This window comes from Heliangelus exortis, chromosome 3 (genome assembly GCF_036169615.1).
Source record: "Heliangelus exortis chromosome 3, bHelExo1.hap1, whole genome shotgun sequence".
Classification (NCBI taxonomy): Eukaryota; Metazoa; Chordata; class Aves; order Apodiformes; family Trochilidae; genus Heliangelus; species Heliangelus exortis.
The window spans coordinates 20105300-20128654 of NC_092424.1; the positions used below are offsets into that span (position 1 = coordinate 20105300).

The 23355-nt window shown below is 38.3% G+C and overlaps 1 protein-coding gene across 2 annotated transcripts in view; it reads right to left on the reverse strand.

Annotated features, from left to right (window-relative positions):
- The window catches only part of MTA3 (metastasis associated 1 family member 3), a 132985-nt gene that overhangs the window by 35259 nt on the left and 74371 nt on the right, over positions 1-23355 (reverse strand). For both annotated transcript variants that reach the window (XM_071739499.1, XM_071739498.1), the window contains exons 12-16: positions 21247-21371; positions 20144-20295; positions 19457-19679; positions 9730-9816; positions 4676-4822 (exon numbers count right to left, since the gene is read on the reverse strand). In XM_071739499.1, the coding sequence (XP_071595600.1) occupies positions 4676-4822; positions 9730-9816; positions 19457-19679; positions 20144-20295; positions 21247-21371 (734 nt within the window). The remainder of the gene's footprint in view (positions 1-4675; positions 4823-9729; positions 9817-19456; positions 19680-20143; positions 20296-21246; positions 21372-23355) is intronic.

A 23355-nucleotide genomic window follows, 5' to 3' on the forward strand; every position in this document is an offset into this window, starting at 1 on the left:
AAGGTACATTATTTGAGGTCTTCCTCTCCCTTTCCCAATTGCTCTTGTTACTTTCTCATCTTGCTGAGCCTGAGATATGCAGTTTCCAAGGAAAAAGGCCCCCAAAACTGCTAATTCTCAGAATATTCGGGAATAGAAATTTGACTGTTGAAAAAAATCCTCTTGGAGGCACCATGACATCTCAGCCTGAAGTGCAGCATTAAAGGTCTGGGCAAGGGAAAGAGAAGGAAGATTGGGCATGTTGATTAAAGTCTCTTCAGCTATGAACAATCAGTTATCATATTTCTGGCCAGAAGTTATGAAAACGTTACCAACAGGCACAGACTGATTTCTGTACCTCATTAATGACGTCAGTATCTTGGGCATCCTCTGGATATTCAGGTTCTGATGTACGTAAAAGTAAGGAAATATTTGCCAACTGACAGAGATTATACTCATGTAAAATACCTCACCCTGATCTTTCAAGTATTATATGGAAAATGATCATTACTCACCCTGCCAAAACAATAGCCTGATGTGCAACTTGACTACTTGGATGTACTGTTGCTCACAGTTAAGTAGCTTGTGGGTGAAAGTAATTGCTCGGAATAATTTTAGACACTGTAATTTAAAGATCAGATTCAAAATGTCTACAAAGCACTTTACAGTCACACCTAAATTTTCCCATCATCAACTCCAGTCATAAAACTGGATCCACATAACATTCTGAAACATCGTGATTTTCTGAAGAGAGTCTTCCCATTTGAAAGAGACTGTCTTCACTGCTGAGAACTGTTTCAATATCTGTGCTGACTTTCTTTTTGGCATCTGAGAACAATTAGAAGCACCAGCATATTATGCAAAAAATCCCCAAAGTACTGTGGTTTTTTTCCAGAGCAGAAAAAAAATCTCTGGCATTCTTCATTCCGTTTGACAAAATGCAACATTTGCTCTTGTTTGAAAATAAAAAGGAAAACACTTTTCTAAGACCATCCTGAAAAAGCCTTTCTCCTACAAGAAAGGACACAAACATCTAGTTACAATGTATAGTGTTTAAACAGGGTAATTTTATTTAGTTCTATACCTTATATATGGGTTTATGCATACAACTGCATGTCTCAGTCACCATTGACTGACACTTGGATTTCCCAATAGCAAGGGATGAGGGCACACACCCCACCATTGATGGAGAAGTAAATGTGCTCCCTCATCTTTCCTGATGAAAACTGAGCAATAGGAGTCTGAAATGACAGACTCACTCACCCCTACCAGTTGCACCAGACTGGAGATGCTTCTGTGGAAAAATGGAAGGAAAACTTGTGTTGCATTGGCCAAAATCAAAATTCAAGCCAACATAAGACTTCTCTAAGAAATGGTAATGATAATCATATTCTTACTTATTACTCTTCAAAGCATTAAATCAAATACTAGTGATGCTTCTCATTATCTCCCCCAACTCACGCATGCAGGAATAAAGAAGTGACATTTCCATATTACATTGCATTATTTCTGAGCCAATAATTACTATATTTTGCCAACAACAAATTCTGCCCAAATATGGCACTCAACTCACCCAGGCAGGAAGACCGACCTCAGATCCAACAATCTAAATATATATTTACACAGGCCTAAGTGACATTTACTTCAATGCTGGACATTATTCTATATCTTAAGTAAACACACTTTTTAGAATGAGGGTGGTGAAACATTGGCACAGGTTGCCCAGAGAGCTGGTAGATGGCCCATTCCTGGAAATTTCCACGGTGGGGCTGGATGGGGCTCTGACCAGCCTGATCTAATTGAAGGTGTCCCTGCACATTGCCAAAGGGTTGGATTAAAGGTCTTTTCTGACCCAAACTATTCTATGATTCTATATTTCTATGACTTCTTTAAAACGATTTTCTCAGGCTGTGGAAAAAAGCCAAGCTGAACATGCAGGCACTTCTGTGTCAATAACATTAAGATTATGAAAATAGCAAGAGATAAGATTTAATTATAAGCTGACTGTGCTCATTTTTGTTTGCCCATTTCATCAGAGCATGCACCGAAAGACAGAATATATCAGCAACTCCATAGCTGGCTTTCTGGCTACTGCTAATTGACACAATGCAATAAACCCAGCAACAATCAATAGTATTCTGAAACAAACAAACAAAAAAGCTTTTTAATATATTTATATCAACACAAAAACCTAGAGGTTGTCAAAACCTTTCCTTGTACACAGCAGACCCTTGTCAGTGCAATTACACAGAAACTACCATTTCCCAAGGTGACCTGGTCACTGACTTTTTGCTGTGTACCAAAGAGAAGCTGGATACAATACAGCCCCAAAAATTCATTTTATATTTACCAATAACCAGAAAAAGGTTTAAATGGTGGACATTAAAGGTAATTAGTTGTAATTAAAAAGAAACACGGGATCTGTGCTGCAGGTTTGATTGTTTTAGAGATTTTGGCTTTTCTTTGCATTTTATTTACAGTTTTCAGGCTTTTAATTAAAGAGAGAGGCTAGGATAAGAACCAAAATAGCCATTTAAAAATACTAAAGGAGTGATTTTTACACTTACAAAGTTCAGATTTCAGTTACTTAGGACACATACTTTCCAGTAAGTTATGGTTTCACAGAAAATAGATAAATAGATATAATTATCTCTTAAAGCAACAGCTTGCAGTTCTCAATACTTATTTTTCAAATCAGATGTTACTTCATGCAAACTGCCCTAACACAGCTGACTGATACAAACTAACCAGGGTGGCTAATGACTGGGTTTTTAAACACTCTTCTTTGAAGAGAACATCCACACCAAGCAGAAGAAAAAAATTAAAAGGCTTTCAAGCATGCACTTTTACAAGGACTTCATCTTCATAATATTTACCTTGAACTTATATCTATTTCTCTGCACTAGAAATAAAGCAGTGTTTCTTTCCAGCTGAGCCATTCATCACCCAAAGATCATTTGAAGGGCACAGTGTAATGGCCAGAAATGGGGAGAAGGAGCAGCATTCACAAGACTTTCCCTACAGAACTTCACACTCAAAGATCTCAGGGGAAATTCAACGTTTATGGCTATGTCTAGTAAAGCCATCATCTTTTCTTCCAAGTACAAGTCAGAAGTTTTTCTTCTTGGTCCCCTGACTACCCTGGGTTGCCATGCATGTTATTTGCCTACTGTGTAATAGATGTGTGCACACTTAGCAGAGGTGTACACTAAATAACCACCTTTTGTCAAAATATGCAGCGATTTCTACCTGTCTATTATTAAAGCACATTCCAAGATACAAATACCCTTGGCAATGAGAGAAAAACACAATCATTATGGGAAGATGATGGACAATGAAGCAAGATTTTCTTCCTGCATTTGGAACACTATTTTTGTTACTTTGTCTAAAAAGCAAGTCCCTTTATTTCTATCTTGGTGTGTTCAGTGAAGCGTGGAGACAGACTTTCACCTCCTTTGTGCAGATTGTGTCCTGAACAGTTTATTTCATACACCAACTTCTTTCAGATTTCTAATCTCAAAAAACCTGTAATTTGTTCAATTACAGAACAAATAAGCTAATGGCTTACAGAAGTTTGCTCTTATAAAAAGAGGAAATGCAGGAAATGTGTGCATTTCTTTCCATGCAAACAAGTGGTATCCTGATGGAATCTCCCCTTTCTTGGTTGAACATGAGGTAGAATTGCTCAGTTTCAGTTCAGAATCTTTCCTTTCAGTAATAATGTTAACAAAATTAAAAAACAAAAAAAACCCATAACACAGGCAAACAAACAAACCCCCCAATAATAAAAAGGTTTTTGGTTTTTTTTCTTTTTTAGAATAAAAACTAAGATTATTTGAGAAAAGTTAGTCTTACCCACAAATTTCCATAATTCTTTTTGCACAGCTTCCTATCTGATCACCATCAGCACCACGTTGTGCTGAAGTGGCTGGATACATCAGGCTTAAAGAGCACCTCTGGGGCTGCAGTGTACAGGAAAAACTTCTCTATCTCTCTGACATCCCCTTTCCTTCCCTCTCTGCTAGTGGTATAAATGCAGAGACAGTCTCTTTCTAAGGAGCTCCTACCTTCCACCAGTCTTTATTGCCAGGTCTACTTCATTCTTATTTTAACTGATTCTGTAACATGGGACACAAGACACCAAAAGCTGTCTTCTATTACCAATCAGACTGTTGAGACTCCAAATTTAGCTGTATTTAGAATTCACATAGTAGGGAAGATGTAAAATAGCAGGTACAGCTTATTTAGCAATTTAGCTATATACCAAGTAATATGGTAGAGAGTAATACAAAAAGTCTTGCATATAACTGCACAATATGTATAAATATATAAAGATGCAATGCAACAAACTGAAATAAAGCATTAGCTGCATCTCTCCCTTCTCCAAATTAGTTTCATTCCATTGTTGTCCTTTTATATAGGGATGAAGAATTACTAAGAAAAACAGTGAAAACAGTTTGTTTAAAAGATGCTATTAATATACCCATGTTCAATTAATAAGCACCACTGTTTAATGCAATTATTTATATAAATACTTTTCAGGACTTACATTCTGTTGGTCTTTACCCCTTCGTTTAATATAATTTCTTAAACTGTATCCCCTACAGAAAGGTCACAAACTTTATTATTTAAGATCTGCAGAAATTTTTGCAATTCAGACACTCAAAGAATATTTCTTTTATATTCCTTCACATACCATCAAGACCATTATGATGACTGTAGTTTCTTTTTCCCAAAATACTTAGTGAAGAGTGATTAGAAGGTGCAAGCAGTCGTTTTGCACTTGGACTTTGAAGGCTTGGTGCTGACCTGATTACATTGGGTTTCACTGCAGGATGAATCTCTGTTTGAGACAAAGAGAGAGAGAGAGAGACTGTACATATTTGATTTTAAAAATAAATACATAAATAAAACAAACTATTCCAACATTAAATGTACGTTTAAATTTCCAGTGAAAACACAGAAATTTGCTTCAGCAGAAGCATTTTTACCTTGAATAACAATTCAAACATGAGTCTTCATACCTATAGTTCCTCTAAATATGAAAAATCTGTTTCAAATTCAGATTGCTAGTTCAATACCAGAGTGCAGATATGTAAGGATTTCAAAGATAGAAGAGATAATACAGATCAATCTGAAACAGCTTTGTGTTTATGTTTTCCTACCATTTTGAGGTTTCTATTGGAGCTACACACCAATGGCTTTTTAAGCAAACAAAGAGAAGCATTTTACCATGGTGACATCTCCTCAGTACCTCAAGCTAATCAATATTTTCTGCCACAATAACAAGTTCCAAGGGATCTTCCCAAACACCAGGTATCCAGGTGCCAGAAGCCATGGAGCCAGCTACAGCGGGGCTCTGAAGCTAAAACTACACCAAAACTGCAGCAGAAACACAAAAATTGTTCAGAATGCACAAGGTTCCCCCGAGCACTGACAGACTCCCACACAGGGTCATGACTGGGGAAGTGCAAATATCCCAAAATATCTAATAATGTTCAGGAGTAGGAATGTTTTGGAGGAGGAACAAAAGGCTGGGAAGAGACAGTGAAGCACACCCGGACAGCACACCTCAGGGTGGCAGCTGCTGTGTTTGCCAAAAGCTGATACAGTGGTATGGAAATTTCTCAAATACCCTCCAGATAAAAGTGGCAAAAGGAAGATGCAGCAGGGTCGGCTTCTCCTTCACCTGGACTGTGCTGAACTAATTCACTTGCTCCCATCACCAATGGTTCAAAAAGCCACCACTATGGACCTCCTGGGACAACCCCAGGCTTGCAGAGGTCCCCATCCCTCTGACCCCGCACCAGCTGCCAGCTGAGTGCTGGGGCCAGGGCTTTGTTTGGGGGTTTTGTTTTAGTTTTTTTAATACTACGTAGAGGCTGGGAATATGAAAAATCAGAAGTGGAGCCAAATTATCCAAGGAGGAGGCCCCTCCAGCCTCTGCTATACACAGCTATTTGAAACCACTGCACAAAGCCCACTGCAGAAAGCAAATTGTTCCTCCTTCACACATACCAAGGAAATCTGTCCTGCCAGTCCCCACAGGCTCTGGCTCCCAGGAGAGGCTTTCACACCCAGCACCACAGGTCCAAGCCCACTCTGTCCCCAGCTGCCAGGGAGCCTGGGCCTGTGCTGCCCAAAGAGCCACAATAACCTTTAAAAGATGGAATGAGAAAGGTGGGACGGGCAAGTAATTTCATCAGTATCCAGACATGTGGAAAGGAGTAGGATGCTCACAGTTGCCTTGCTGTGTTCTACTGGGAACATCTCGCCAGGAGGAGATCATGCCAACAATTTTCACACTTGAAAAGACTTTAATTCATTTTCAGCCACTGGTTGGGTCAGAACTTGCAACCACACTCTCAAAGCATGAACACCCTCATCCAGGATGCTACGTGTGGGTCAGATTACAAAGAATAGAGCAGGGCAATGCAGCAGGCAGGTGGTAAAACAGTAGAGAGGCAGAGTGTACAGCTGCTGCCTCAGGGCAGTCTGTAGGTTTGGATGGGTGGGTGTGAAGGGCAGTTCAATGTCAATGATCTTCTCACCACTTGGATGTGAGATTTTTACAGCCTTTCTCTGCAGCACTCAGCTACTTTTTATGTAAAGGAGTTTAGGATCACCGAGCTCCCAGCAGATTTCATGGCATGGCCCATTTTTCATGCTGCAGAGAACAAGTGTCTATTAAGTGTCTTTACGAAAAAGGGAACGAATGTTTGCTTAAGGTATGAACACTACTGACTGCTACAGCAAAACTTTACAGTGAAATAGAAAGGTTTGCACTGTTTGCTGAAGATGATTGGAATTTGTATTCTAAAATGCTCATTTGGCAACCTTTTCCAGTTTTCTGAAGGAATGATTAATTTTCAGGGCTAACGTCACCGAATTATTATCATCTTTCCCAAAGTGCCCCTAGAAGCATACACAATAATCCCAGAAGCTGTATGAACATATGAGACTGCATACACTGCTTCTGTCTACAATGTAGAATCATAGAGGAGACAAACTTTATATTTTCAAGATGAACAAATGGTTGGGGAAGGAAGCATTTCCTTTTTTCAACTTTTCTTCTGTGGGAGGTCACTGATTATCCATTAGTTTATCAGAAAGGTTGCCTTTTCTTTCTGCAGAAGAGGCAGAAAGAAGACCAAGCAAGAAGATAGCTTGGTATCTTCTTGCTTCTTGCAAGAAGATAGCAAGACCAAGCTCTCCTTCCAAGTTCTAGAAAGGAACTTAATTAAACATCCAGGACCACTTCCCAATGGATTGAGTCCTTCCTCTGGGGTCTCTATTCTGCATACTCACTCATGCTCTACATACAGATTTGCTTCAAGTATTTTCATGCTTTATATCAGCACTTCCTAAATAGCTACTTCATCACCTGTGAGAGAGTTAGTGAGGCATTTCAGGGCTTTTGCCTGAATTATGTTATTATTGTATTATGAAATAATAGTGATGAGGACCTTTTAATTTGTGCTGTTACTATCTTTGTGCCATTGCCACCTGCACTTTCTGCTGACTCAAGGAACTAACTGTAATATCCAAATAATCCAAATTATCCCTTTAGCCACACAACAAATAACCATTTGGCCACATTCAGGTTATATGATCATTTCTGAAATAGAAATAAAACAAGAGTAAGAAAAAATATTTGAACAACTTATTAGGAACCTTTATTATAAAACCAGGTTGCAGCCTCAAACAACTAATTAGCAGTAACAACTCTAAAAACTTTTAATTCCACTGATGTCACTAGGGTAAAAAACAATAAAAATCCAAAGCAAACAAAGTCAGTCTCCTACTGAGTCACTTCAATAAACATCCTGGATTCCAGAGGTATTTAAACAACTGCACTTCTCTCTCATCCCACCTCCTAAACATGCATCCCAGCTGGAAGCATTAAGCTGGTTTCCTCATAACTAGGAGGTAATATAGAACATTTAATTAGCCAGGGTTTCCTCTCAGGGGGGTTGTTTAGTAAGCAAAGCAATGACTGAAGAGACTATGGGGGTTTAGCCCCAGCTCTCCAGAGGACAGGGCCTACCCCACCTGAGGAACTGATAGCAAAGAAGTAGAACAGGGATAAAGGGAAATGATGACCCAGGATGTGTAGGGCACCTAAATCCTTCCTGCCTTACCAGTAAGGCTAAAAACAGCAGTGCCCTGAGAGACACGGATGACTCTATGCCAAGAAATGTCTGTGGAAATAGCACGAAAGGAATTTTAAAAATAAAATAAATACCTCCTCTATCAACTATGAAAGGATAGTTAATGATAAATTTTATGGGAAACATAATGCAAGCATTATTTGTTCACTGGAGCATGCAAACAAACAAAACCCATCACAATACAAACTAAAAAAACCCCTCACCATGCTAACCAGCAGACAAAAAGCCATTGTAATTCAGGTGCGTGTCACATCACTGGGTACATAACATATTATCATCAGCTGCAGTGAAATACCTTCACTTCCTATACAGTGAAATACTGAGCAGACTATACAGGAGATACCTGTTGTATTTTAGCACTGTTAATCTTCTACAAAACCTTCACCTAAATATACATAATGGTGACACTGTTCATCCATTGACTCCCACTAAACCTACAGACTTGTGCTCCCAGAAGTATCCAGGCAACTACTTGACAACTAAACAACACTGAAACTGTACAGTATCTTCTAAGACTGCACACACTGCAGTTTTTTCTCTTAAGCACCCAAACGGGGTCAGCCAGATGAAGCTTCCATCTCCTGCTGGATCAGCTCCCCTCACAACCACCCCTCCACCAAGTCAATCAAAACCCTCTTTGCCTCACTCACTCAAACATCAACATGCAGAACACATACAGCTGTAGGAAAATATCAATGGCTTTTTTCCTCAAACTCCAAGGCAGGAGGAATCAAAATTCAATGTGAGTAGGCATAAATTCTTCATTACTCAGTTTTCTGAAGTTTGGAGTTTATTAAATTCAATGTCTACTCCTTTCAAGTAGGTTGGAATATTACTGGTGGATTTAAGGGACACAATTGTATTCTGAGTACAGTAGGTATTCTGTGTACCTCATCTCCCCTTTAAGTGCTTATTTATCATAGAATCACAAAATCACAGAATCAGCCAGGTTGGAAAGGACCTCTGAGACCATCAAGTCCAACCCTTAATCCACCACCACTGTGGCTGCCAGACCATGGCACTGAGTGCCACATCCAGTCTCTTTTTAACAATGTCCAGGGATGGAGAATCCACCACCTCCCTGGGCAGCCCATTCCAATGCCTGATCACCCTCTCTGTAAAGATTTTTTTCCTAATATCCAACCTAAACCTCCCCTGGCAGAGCTCAAGTCCATGCCCTCTTGTCTTACTGGTAGCTACTTGGGAGAAGAGACCGACCCCACCCTGGCTGCACCCTCCTTTCAGGGAGTTGTAGAGAGTGATGAGGTCTCCTCTGAGCCTCCTCTTCTCCAGACTAAACTACTAGAATATTTTATAGACTATTAGAATATTTTCCACATTCTAAGTAACACCAGGTTTAACTCCACCATTTAAAACCAGCATCAAAGGCCTTCTGCCTACATCCCTTAAGTTCAATCACCCACTTTTGCAACTAGTAGCAGACCAGAATTTTTTTTAACTTTAGTTTTCTTTTTACTGCAAGCATAAATCTCTCATTCTATGCAAACAGGATTTTTAAATATTAGTAAAAACTGAATGCTCAATTGAGTAATTTTTTCCTCTGGAGGCAGATACCCACCTAAATACCCAATGATGCATGACAGTGGTTTTCTGGTACTTTTGATCTTCAGAGGATTTCCAGCAACTTCACAATGTCGATCTGCATCTGAGAATTTTAAAGAATGAAATTCAGGTTAAATATTCTACTATTAAAAATATAAATAGGGTGCACCAACCAGTTTCTGACATATTTTTATCACAAATTTCTTTTTAGCACAGACTCTTCTTTTGTTTCATCAATGCTAATAATAACAGATATTCACAGGCAGGCCATGTCATTCACACAGGCGATGTTATGATTTATTTTTTTTTAAAGTTAATTTAAGTTGTAACACAAATTTAATTGTGGTTTTTTGCCTGCAAAGTCTTTTTGGAGATGGTCACCTAGGCAAATGAAACACAAATGAAAACATGAGTGCTAAAACAAAAGTAGCTCTGGCTAGTAATTTACATGGAATTTTTCATTGTTTTCTACAAGTTTATGTGGATGTAATTGGTGTCATTCAGAGAAAAGCAGAATTTCAAGTTGAGACTACATATTTTGGTCATGTAGTGCTCACATGATAAAGTGATTCATATTCTTAATAAGTAAGACAGAACATGAGAGCTGACATGGGGAGATGAAGCTTAAAAAGAACCGAACCTTGAAAGCCCTTTAACTGAAAACTTTTGAACACGGTGGCCAATTGTAACCAAGTATGACCTAGCTCAAAGGTCTCAAAGATGGGAATTTTCTGCAAAGTAAAGGAAAGCAAGCAGTTGAGTATCTACCTTAATTTGATGCTAAAACTATGATCTCACAACATAAAAGGCACTGTGAATACACAAGCAGAGAATCTGTCCAAATGCTCGAAGGTAGCAGCGTTACTAGGAAAAGGTTCACAGACTCAATAAACCTAAGGCAAGAATTCACAAGACATTATGTTTCAGTGAACTGTTTCAAGACTGTTGGACTATATTATCTTTTTTAAAAACTACTCAGAATGATTGGGTCATCTGTCTTCCAAACCCACATAAGTAATTCCCACATAGGACTTTCAGTATCCTTAGGATTCCCTCACATGGAATTACTTCCCACATACACACATATGTGTACACCTTCCTTTGTACAGGTTTCACACATGCACATGCAGATCTGTGTTTTTTAACAACCTTTAGAAGAGCTAGATATTATGAACCCACTATAATAGCTGTAATTCCACATTCTCTCCACCTTCTGTTTTATCAAACCATTTCTATTTGTTTTATTCCAGCTCAAGGTAGTGTACACAGGCACATGAAGTGATAAGACACTATGCAGAACAATTTCCATTAGAGACACCCCCACTCCCCCAGTACAATATCTTCATGTATTCTATCTGGCTATGTGCAAAAAACTTGAAAGCACAGCAATGACTGAAAGAAATACTTCTGTCTGTTCACAAATGCTTTGTATGCAGCAGACAATGCACAATTTAGTTCAAAATATTAAGGAAACAATGCATGTGCTAAGCATAAATGGTAGCTTGTATCTGGAAAGGTTTCAAAGCCCTATAGATAAGTACATTAATTACCTTATTATTTTACTTTAATAACAAAATACACCGTTCTCAGTGAGAAAAAATGCTCTGAAGCTTGTGCCTAGAATATTTTTAATATTCCACAACTATTTTAAGTGACAGAGTAGAACGATGTGTCTCCATAGTCTCCCTTAGTAAAATAAGCACAGACCATACAATGAGTATTTTACAGTTACTTTGGGAACAGCACAGCATTGCCCAAGAAGTAATTAACAGGAACATTTTCCATCTACTTGTCTTCACTGCAAAAAAAGATACTGAATCACAGTGAGATATTAAAATGCTGACTGAGCATACAGACTGCAAAGAGTACAATTTCTATGCTTGAGGTAAGGCACGTTCACCAAAGGTGGGTATATCCAAGCATGTCAATATGTGAAAACAAATATGTTTATGAGCAGCAAACTTCAATCCACAATATGGTACTCTCAGGAAAAATATGATGAAGTTTATGATCTTTATGCACTACCTACAGAAAATCACGAACTCAGATTCAGTATCACTCTCAAATGTTATGTCATCAGAAAAAAAATTTAGGAAGTTGCCAAACCCAAAGTTAAAAAAAGTCCTAAAAACATATGGGCTTCCATATGAACAGTAATAAACTTGGTAAGGTCAGTGAAAAGTGGAAGCTATGACAAATATAAAAAAAAAAAAAAAGAAAAAAGAATTGGAGTATTACATTTGATACTATATTTTTTCAAACACATGAAAAGCAGAAAGTGTACTAGTGGCTGTAGCAATAGAATATTACCAAGAAAGATAAAGGCATGGGAGGAAAGCTGTTATTTTTTTGAAGCCACAGTCACTGCAGAAGAAATGTAACAATCTCCCTTCCAAAACACTTTTGTAAGTAAAGCGTGAGAACTGTGTCACATCCAAGTGTCCATAGGAAATATTTCAAAACAAGCTGGTTAATGAATAAAAACTAGATACCAGGAGCAGGTGGGATTCATCCAAACAGAAACTGCTGAGCACATACACTGCTGGTGTTTAACTCATGTTTTAACTGGTCTTGGCTCAAGAGAACAAAACCAGCAAATGTGGTAACATCCCTTGGTAAGTAGGTCGGCAGAGTAGCAAAAGGGCTGAACTATTAATAGAGGCATGCAGTCAAATATGGAAACATCAAGGGAGCCAACAAAGACCTTGTAAAGGGAAAACATGTTTAATCTGTTCACATTATTCAGCAGTGGGTCCTTGCAACAAGAAGGGCAACCAAGCACTGGGCCTTGCTAGCCCAAGTGCAGCCAAGCAGCATGAGGGAGCTGCTGCATGAGGGAACTCTTGCTCTCTACTCAGCCCCTGTGAAACCATATCCAGAGCCTGTGCTGAGTTCTGGGATCCCCACTGTAAATGAGATACAGACACACTGGAGAAAGTCCCCTATTGGAGAGTCTGGTTTGGGGTATTGGATGTACATGGGGAGTCTGAGGGATCTGGATCCCAAGCCTCAAGAAGAGAAGGTCAACAGGAGACCTGATTGCCACCTGTAACTACCTAGTGGCACAGTACAGAGGGGATTGAACCAGACTATTGCCATACTATTGCTGTCTGTGGCAACAAACAGAAGGTGGGAGATGGAAAATTCTCTATATGTAAAGAAAAGGTTATTTACTGGGAGAAACACTGGAACCAGTGCCCAGAGAAACCATGAAGTCTCCATCCATAGGAATATACAAATCTTGCCTGGATAAAAGGCACTTGAGCTCTGAGCAGGGGTGGGATTAGTCTCTTCCTAACTACACCATCTGTAAACCAGTGACTGCAATTGTCACAGGTCTGCCAGGATCCTCTGGAGGAAGTGACATGTACATATGCAGCTGACTGGACATCATAGAACCATAAGAAGTTAGGGAAGGGATCTCAAAAGATCAGAGTCCAACCCCCACTGACAGAGCAGGGTCACCTACAGCAGGTCACACAGGAACACATCCAGGGGGGCTTTGAATGTCTCTGGAGAAGGAGACCCCACAGCGTCCCTGGGCTCCCTGTTCCAGGGCTCTGTCACCCTCACAGTGAAAAAATTCGTCTTTATATTTATACAGAACCACCTATGCTCCAGTTTATAACCATTGCCCCTTGTCCTGTTAGTGCCCTCTGAGAAAAGCTTGGCTCCATCCTCCTGGCACTCAACCCTTGCATATTTATAAACATTGATGAGGTCACCCCTCATTCTCCTCTTCTCCAAGCTGAAGATTCCCAGCTCCCTCAGCCTTTCCTCATCAGGGAGATGTTCCACTCCCTTCATCATCTTGGTTGCTCTGTGCTGGACTCTTTCAAAAAGCTCCCTGTCCTTCTGGAACTGAGGGGCCCAGAACTGGACACAATATTCCAGATGTGGCCTCACCAGGGCAGAGCAGAGGGGGAGAACCTCTCTCAACCTACTGACCACCCCCCTCCTAATGCACCCCAGGATGCCATTGGCCTTCTTGGCCACAAGGGCACATTGTTGGCTCATGGGCATCCTTCCATCCACCAGCACCCCCAGGTCCCTTTCCCCTGTGCTGCTCTCCAACAGCTCAGTCCCCAGCCTATACTGGTACCTGGGGTTGTTCTTTTCCAGATGTAAGACTCTACCCTTGCCCCTGTTGTAGTACTTGAAATTTCTCCCTGCCCAACTCTCCAGTCTGTCTGGGTCCCTCTGAATGGCAGCACAGCCTTCTGGGGTGTCAGCCACTCCTATTAGAATTTGCCACCAAAGACCATTGCTGTCCAGCTGCCACAGGGTAAAGGAGAAGGATTTTTTTCAGGTATTAGCACCTGATTAAAATTAATGATCTGTGTAATCTCCAACGGATCTGTGCTGCTCAAAATATAAAACATCAGGAAAAGAGGTGATTAGAGAGTTAAAGTTCCCTGATAAGAAATAACTGAGCATAGTAAAAGCTAAAACTGATTGCCAAGAGTATTAGCAACACCAAGCAACAAATGCAAGTCAATTTTTAAGTGGTAAAATAATTGTAACATAAAGATACAACAACAGTTTCTACACTACCATGATGTGGAGGAGAATTTAAGGAGTCAGTGTCAACAGCTTCCTAAAAATACCCAGACAATACTAAACAGTGGTCACTTAAAAGTAAATTAAAATCAGAATATTAGGAACTATGATGAAAGGAAAACAGAAAACATGTGACTCTCTAAAGTGATGGGAAGTGTATCTTGAACTGCATGCAATCTGGGACACCATAACCCTGTAAGAGGATACAGTACAATTTAAAAAACTGCAGGGAACCACATTATGAACCAGCAGTGTGAAGTACATTTAAACACACTGAGTTCTTAACCTAGAAATGTGATGACTGTAGTGGGTATTACAGAGGTCAATGAAAATAGGAATACTATTGAAGATGATAGTGATTGATGCTACTTTTTCAAATGCTTTTTTAATAATTTCCTTTATTTAAACTAGATCTGTAGGTCTCTAAAACTTAAGAGAAACTCTCACTAGAGAGTTATTTCTCTGAGATTCCATCACACCTCTATAAAGATTCAGATTGTCTAATGAATGTACTGTGCCCTATGTATTCCCTAAATCGTATTCTTCTTACAAACTTTGGGAAAAAAAAATAGTATGTTGCTTTTTACTTATTTTACTAGCTACCAAAGCCTGGCACAAACCGTATTTAACGATAACAGCAGAAAAAATATTTTCATCCTAGATGCAGCCAAAAGATACCAAAATCAAGGACATAAAACTTTGTTTGTGAACCAATACCTATAAACATTACTCCAGAAGAACAGGCAGTTTTATGTCAGTAAAACACAGGCTGTATGCTTACAAAGACAAATCAGTGGTATTTTCCAGATTCTACTTAATTTCCACTTGTCTTTGTTTTATGAAACCAGATTGTAACAAGCAAGTACTGTGTACCAAGCCTGCTGTTAAATCTGCAGATTTCAAGGTAAGTTTTGATTACATACAGTATACCCACTTCCAGATAAGTATATATATATATACACATACATATATAAAATACAGATAATAAATTTCCATCCACCGAAAATATTTTGATAATCATAACTAGATGGATGCCGTTATCCAAAATTTAATAACTATAATTAACACATACAGCTATACTTAGAAAACTGTACCTGAGCAGGGAAAAAAATCCTCTCAAAACTCTTACCATGCTGCAGTAATAAGGTTCACAGCTGCACAGCTCACTGCCATGCATAGATCAACACACTTGTAAGGTGGAGACAGACCCACTCTTCACTGTGACTGCCTGGAAAATAATGCTACTTCAGTTGCTTCTAATAAAGAGATCTTCCCTTGACAGGATAATTTTGCTTACCTTTCACAAAAAAAACCCAATCAAACAAACAACAAAAAAGCATATAATATATCCAAACAAAAAAGAAGGTACGCTGCCTAATTTAAACCATGGGAATATCCTCTTACTGCAACAGTTCTCCAGTTCTAATTATTCCTGAAACTCTGTCAGAAAAATTTACAGTCAGCAACTACAACCAGTTTATTATCTTCAGGCAAACCCAAGTCTGATTGCCATGAAGGGCTGTGTTCCTAGCAGGAGATGCCATGGCTTCTCAACCTCCTGCTGACCATTCCTTGATTGAACTGGGGTGTAGAGGCATCATCTGCACTACCTCCTGCTGGCATCAGAGCAGGGGTCATGCTATCTGCTTCATTAATGAGAAAAATATAATTTTCTGCACTAACTGAAGGAATAAAGAACAAAGAATAGGACCTTGTTTTCTTCCAGGGGATGTAATGGGTCAAGGGAGATGATGTGGATGGAAGTACAGTAAAAACTGCTCTTTCTGAAATTGGGTTTCACCAAAATGTTGGGCCTAAGGTGGGCATTCTCAGAGGCTTCCATGCTTCTCCAAGACAGAAGAATTATTTCCAGATGAGCTCAAGTGGAATGAAAAACATTAATTTATTTTATGAACAAGCTCTGACTGGCTGGTTCAGACTTCCTCAGAACTAGGAATTAGCTTCATTCACAACCGAGCACTTCAACAAAATTCCATAGGATTAAGAGGACATAAAACCTGGTCTGCTGCTGGGCTAACAGGAGTAAGGAAGTGATCATGACCCTGGTGAGGCCACAGCTTGAGTATTATGTTCAGTTCTGGGTGCCACAGTGTAAGACAGACATTGAGGTCCTGGAGCATGTCCAGAGAAGAGCTACGAAGGCAGTGAGGGGTTTGGAGGACTGACTGAAGGAACTGAGTAGTCTGGAAAAGGCTCAGAGGAGATATTATTGCTCTCTACAACTACCTGAAGGGAGTTTGTGGAGAGGCTGATGTTGGTCTCTTCTCCCACGTAACTAGTGATTGGATGAGAGGGAAGGGGTTTAAGTTGTGCCAGAGAAGGTTTAGGTTGGGTATTAGGAAAAAATTATTTACTGAAATAGTGGAGAGACATTGGAATGGGCTGCCCAGGGTGGTCACCATCCCTGGAGGTGTTCAAGCAGCATTTAGATGTGACACTTCAGGATATGGTTTAGTGGCTGGTGTAGTTGGATTACAGTTGGACTTACTTGATAATCTTGAAGGTCTTTTCCAACCTTAATGATTCTGTGATTCTCTAAGTGCCCTTCTGTCTTTAGATGCTGTGGTTTCTGCGTGCTGGTATGGTGCCTACTGCTATAGAGCTGAGAAATGCAGTCAGGTTTCAAACACTGGTTTGGCACACACGAAGAAGCATGTGAGTCTGACAAAGGATCTACACAGCCATTAGAGTTACATTCAGCACACCAACATGAAAAACAAATTCCAAATCACTTCTTGGACATCCTAACCATCTCATGCACATCATGGGTGACCTGCTACTCTGGCCAGGTTATTATTGAAGCATAATTGCAATTTCCCTAATATTAATAGAGACATTCTTTCAATATGGTAATTACTCTGTGGCGTTCAACATACGAAAGAATTACTGTTAATTAAATAAATCGTTTAAAAACTAAAAAAAAAAAATAAAGAATTTACTTGCATCAAACCATCTTTAGAAAAGGACTCGTGATTCTCAGGGAGAGAGAGCTTGTTTAGTTATACTGTTTGAATCTGCAAAGTGCACTGAAAACAGGCCACCAGATACTACAGAAAGAAACTAGAAAACTATTTTTAAATTTACTTATTAGGTTTAACTAGAGTATGAATATGATGAGGACAATGCATTTAAGAGCATCTTATGATTCCATGACACAGCTATTGCCAGAAACACAGGATGTGAATGTGTGTGTATATGTGTGTTTGCACAGAGAAACACGAGTTAAATTAATTGAGGTATAATCTGGTTTCCACTATTATAAAGTAATTTGCATGTTGTGTTCAAAAAATACTGACAACTGTGACTTTTTTTTCTCTTCTGTCTATGTTAGGTCTCATGAGGAAGCACCAGCATTCAAAAAGACAAAATCATAAGGTCCAAATTCTGTTTTAAGCAAAAACAACAATGGAAGATGGAAACTACAGGAAAACAAAATAAATCTTTTTGCTTTTGATGTTAACCTGATGTGGCATATTTTCATTCAAATGAACAAAGAGGAAGCACTCACAACCCTGTCACTCTGATACAAGAATGTCTATTTCCTGCTGAAAAGCTCAGGTTTGCACTGTTGTGTTTTAAAGTTGAACTGTGCATATGACACTTGTTCTAGTATGATGATTAACTGTTGAATGAGACTTTTTTTATTTTTCATCTTCTTTAAACAAACACTTTATCTTCTCTTGAACTGAGTCACTGCAGTGAGGAAGAGGAAATAGGGACACAGATAAAAAGATTCAAGGTTGTAGTGAATTTCTAGCATCAATTTTCCTCCATGATTCAGCAGAAATCAGTGCTGATTACACAAATTAAAAGGTACAATGCTTTCCTTTCAGAAAATTCATCTTATTTTGTACTGAGGATTACAAAAATAACCTTACTCTGTCCTCACAACCATACTTATTCCATCCAGTACAAGCCATTTTATTCACACAGTGGACATAATTTCCTTAAATCCAAAAGCTGCTCCTGACTTGCATAGCTTTGAAAGAAGAAAATGGTAAACAGGACAACTACATAAATAACAATCAACAGAAATATTCACCAAGTTCTGGATGACTGCAGAAATAGGTGCAGAGTTTGCATGTGAAGTATGGCTAGTGTTAAAGTACACTGGGTAATATAATTACTCAAAAACAAATGTTAAGATCTCATGGAGTGATTTTTTTTTTTTTTTTTTTAATGAACAGCACTGGCATCATCAGCATCCCAGCTACATATGCTGGAAAAACATTTAGCATTAATTTAGTAGACATGGTTATAAAACCAACACCTAATATTGTAAAAAGGTCTCTTAAATTCTAATACAGTTGACAGTAAAATGAGCCAGCATGGCTCATCCTGGAACACCAAGTGTCTGCTCCTATAACTGCACCTATGGAAGTCTGGAAAATAACCAAACTGCATGAGCAGTGCAGGAATGCACTCAGCACAGGTACCAAACCTGCTGAAATATTCAGTGACTTTGCAGCAGAACTCACACACGTACACACAGAGAGTTACTGTTGCTTGCTACAACTCATAACCTTTTGTCATACTACTAGTGGATTTAACAGTTCTTTGTATTTTGGCTGTAAAAAGAACAAGCGTAGTACAGGATTGTATTTAAAGCTAAAATGTAAAACTGGAACAGACAAAGAAAGAAACTATGATGCAATAATAAACACAGGTATCATCACCATCTGATCACCACACTAACAAAAGGCTGCACTACAGGCCAGACTGAGACTCTTAGCATCCTCAACTCCTTGATTCCTTGAGAAAAAATAAAAATGTATAGATCTATACTTTCTGCTCAGCAAAATAAGATAACAAAAATGAAAAGGCAAACTTCTTTCACTCTGCCTAGAGGGTTGCATGTTTTCTATGTCATAGCATTGATTTCCCCTTCCTGTCCCTGTTTTTTTTTTTTTTTTAATGACAATTTAAGTGAATGATGTAATAGTTACCCCCTTCTTAATTAATCTGAAATGTTCCCCAGCCTGAAATCTGTTCAAGGCAGTCAGACTATATCCAATGTGTTGGTGATATGCTGGACGAATGAAAAAATGAAAAGCAAAAGCATATAGACAAGAAATGTTTATTGAAAAAAGAAAATAAAATTAAAAGACAAGAATGGGTGGGAAGCACAGCACACAGAACTAAGAATCAAAAAAACATCTTACATTCTGCCTTAATGGCAGCACAGTTAATAGGGACAAAGGGACGCCTCGCTGCCTGCCGCAGCCTCAGGGTGTTTTTGCAGACCTGCCGAGCCAGTTTTGTCCAACACGTTGTGTGCAGGAAGAAAGCCTGACGGGTTTTCACTGCCGACTTCGGGCTCCCGGTGTTACGGACTGGAGTTCCCTGCGTGGCCTGCCGGGACAAGTGAGTTCTAACGTGGGGCTCCTACAAAAACAAACAAACAAATCACAAAAGATACAACGCAACTGCAGCACTTAAAACAATCCACAATCTGGATAAATTCAAAAGGCTAATAAATTCAAAAGGCACAAAAAATTGGATTAAACTCTGAGTAGAGAACTCTACTGTGAGTACCATTCTAGATGAGATATTGTACAGTCATATCAGTATTTTCTAGGTAAGACACCATTTGATTGACAAGATGACATTTGTGCACTGAAAATAAATGAAGGAGAAGTTTGTTTATCTGAGACTCAGTCAAATAAAGACACAGCAGCAGCTGCACACTTTTTATGTCTACTTAAGGAAAGGATTAATAAATTGAGTCATGTAATAGCAAAGTTAAATGCATACCTAAAAAAAAAAGCATTCCATGAAATACTTAAAACACAGCAGTCTTGTCAAAGCCCCGCATTTTGTTTTATCAAAGTTTATCTACACAATCCCACCTCTGTAGGTTGACTGGAAGACAGTTTATCTTCATCTGTATGTGTGGGCATTTTGAGGCCACCATATTTCTTCCAATAAATCCAGCAAGAAGCACACAATCTACATTGCATGTTGGGAGGACCCCAAGAATACCACTGGTGTGACTGTGGAGCTAAGGAGAAAACAGCACAGGTAAACTTCTGCATACTACATTCATAACATACCATAAAAAATACAAATGCTGTAATAAATTACTTTATATGGCCATAATATATGGCATTATGAGGGTACTATAGGGATAAAATTTAATACGTTTGGCATGTAGAAAAGGAGAATTTTAAATTTTAATCAATTTGTTATAAAAGCACCCCAAAAGTCAACTCCAAATTTGGAAATTATTCTCTATCTAATTTCAAACCACAGTCTTTGTACTGCCCAGGAAGATATTTTCATCCATGGTACTACAACAAAAAAGAACAAAAACCCGAAACAGACAAAACAAACAAAATAACCCTTTATAAATCCTCCACTATTTCTAATCTTGCCCTGGGAGACAGGCTTATTAAATTGCGTGTTATTTATTAGAATTATTTAAGATCTGCTTTTTTTGCTCAAGCCATGCAAAGTACTTATGCTCAAGTCATGAGAACACTGTGAAGGCTGCCACACTTCAATTAAGTCCCACAAGAACCATCAGAAACACAAAAAATACCAAAAAAATCCCCACAATATGCTCTTACCCCACCCCTCAGCAAAAGAATGGGGAAAAAAAATGAAAACTAACCAAATACAAAAAAACTCCTGCAGCCTTACAGAAGAACCAAAAATAAATTTGAACGTAGTATTCCAAAGGTAAAGGAATAATATCAGTGCCATATACTACTTTATCCTTTTGTGCTTTCTGAATTGTTAGAAAAAATTATCATAACATAGATCTGAATATTGATTTTTTAATCAATTTATTGAAGGAAACTTTAACTTAAACATTATTTCTGCCAAACAAGTAATTGAAAATTCTCCTCTAGAGCATGAAAAGTATATATACTTTTTTAAAGTGGTGTGTGTTAAGACTAACCCAAACTCTTGAATTAATTAAAAAGAAGTTTTTTAAAAAATTACTTACTATAGCAGCTTTCACAAGCCCGCCCTATTAGTGCAGCCTGTGCCTGATACGAGGCTCCCATTGCTCCATTGACTGCAGCAGGTTTCCCATTGTTGCTGGATATCTGATTGGGATTTGGTTTATTGCTTTAAATAAAATGAAAAAAAAAAAAATGAAAAAAAGAAAAAAGTGATTTTACTAATCAATTACTCAACATGAAAACAACCTAATTTGGATATTTGGTGACATCTGTAAAATATTCTCTGAACAACAAGATTAATTTTTATAATTCTCTAGTAGCTTCAGTGACTTCCTAAGGAAGTGACTTGCTATTTACAGAGCTACTTTGATACTCAAATCTACAGATCTTTGTAAAATGCTCTTACATGGTCTAAGCTATTTGTCAAGCTAATAAAAGACCAAGTTTCAGGGTTAAGCATTAACAAAAGCAACACACAGAGCCAAATTTAAGAAGAGGGTTCTGGGCAACAGATAAGGCTTTACAGGGTGAGGCTGGTGTGTCTGGGCTTAGTCCTAAAATACTTCCTCTCTGAGAAGGCTGAAGTGGTTTTTTGGATTTTTTTTTTTTTTTTTTTTTTTTTTTTTTTTTGGTTACATCATTATAGTGATTATTTTACCTACTTGTATTTCAGTGAATTAGAACTGTACAGATTACTTAGTTCAGAGAGAATTAATTTACTCTGCACTAGATTAAGTACAATATTTCCAAAGCTTCAACTCTGGGATGTTAACTGCCCCTTTGACAAGCTATACACCCAAAAAAATGCAAAGCTTTGTTTTGCATTGTATGGAAACAAACAAATGCAAAGCAACATTGATTCCTAAGATTATTATTTTTTACTTTAGGTAAGATAAAATATATTCAAGATCAGTTAAATGACTAATTGAAAAATCATTTGCTGTACCAAGTCTCCACTCCAAAGGCCAACAAGTTTGTCTCCTGCCTTCTCCTTTTTCACTGTATCCAGATACTCTTTATCAAGTACCTTGGGCTACAAGTTCCAGAGAAGGGGAGAGGACTTAAGTCCCACATGATTATCTGTTGCTTAGTTACCTTCCAGAGAAACCATCAGTTTTAAGGGACTCCTCTAGTGTTGAGGACAGAATCTTGTTTTTACAAGAAATACCTTACAATTAAGTTAAAAATCGTATTCAGCACAAAGAATCAACTCTATTTTAAATAAAGTAAATCAGTCTTGAAGCAGAGCAACACGTTTGCAACCGACTGCCCCAGACTGCAGTTACCAAAGACCTGAAATGCTCTATTATCCTCTTAACACAGGCTATGGATTTTGTCTTGACGTGGAGGCAAAAGACAGTAAGAAAGATTGAAAAGAAAAAAAATGCAAAAATACTACATTTCAAAAATAGGTTCTGTGATCTACAACAGCTAGTTCTTAATGTGAAGATAATGCCAAAAGTCCTGAGTTGTCCATATGGACAAAGGAAGTTAAACTTAAAAAGCATTATGCATCATACAGAGCATCTTCCAGTTTTCCTAAAGCAAGCACTTCCCTGAGAGTGTTAGGGAATATCCATACTGAAGTTTTCAGCTTTTTTGAAAAAGTACTATTTACTAGAGACTTGAGCTTCAAAGCTCACAACATTTCTTCAGAGATGAGATTAGACATCTGACTTTAACAATCCACTGTTTGTAGTATTAAACTTTGAGAAAAGTCTATATGAACTATGGAAATGAAGCTCTATTATATGCAATTTATACAAGTCATCAAAAAAGACAACAGTGGATTTTCAAAGTATCCTGGTTATGTAAATTGAATATACCCATAGAAAGCCTACAAGAATGTAGTTTGTAATCCTTTCTCTTCTCATAATCTTGAGGAAATAATGAATATTAAAGATAGATTGCATCTTATTTCTGTAAATCATAAGTTAACCAAAGCACATATAGCATCGAGCTTACATCTAAACAAAACAAACAAAAAAACCCCAACAGATAAAAAAACCTCTCAAAACAAAACAGATTTCAGTAATAAGATTTGGTCAAAGATATGATTTGGGGCTGGGTGCTACCTTGAAAGGTAATTTAAATCCAGAAAAATGTCTCTTGATGAAGACCAGACTGAATCATTAGGATAAAACTGCAAC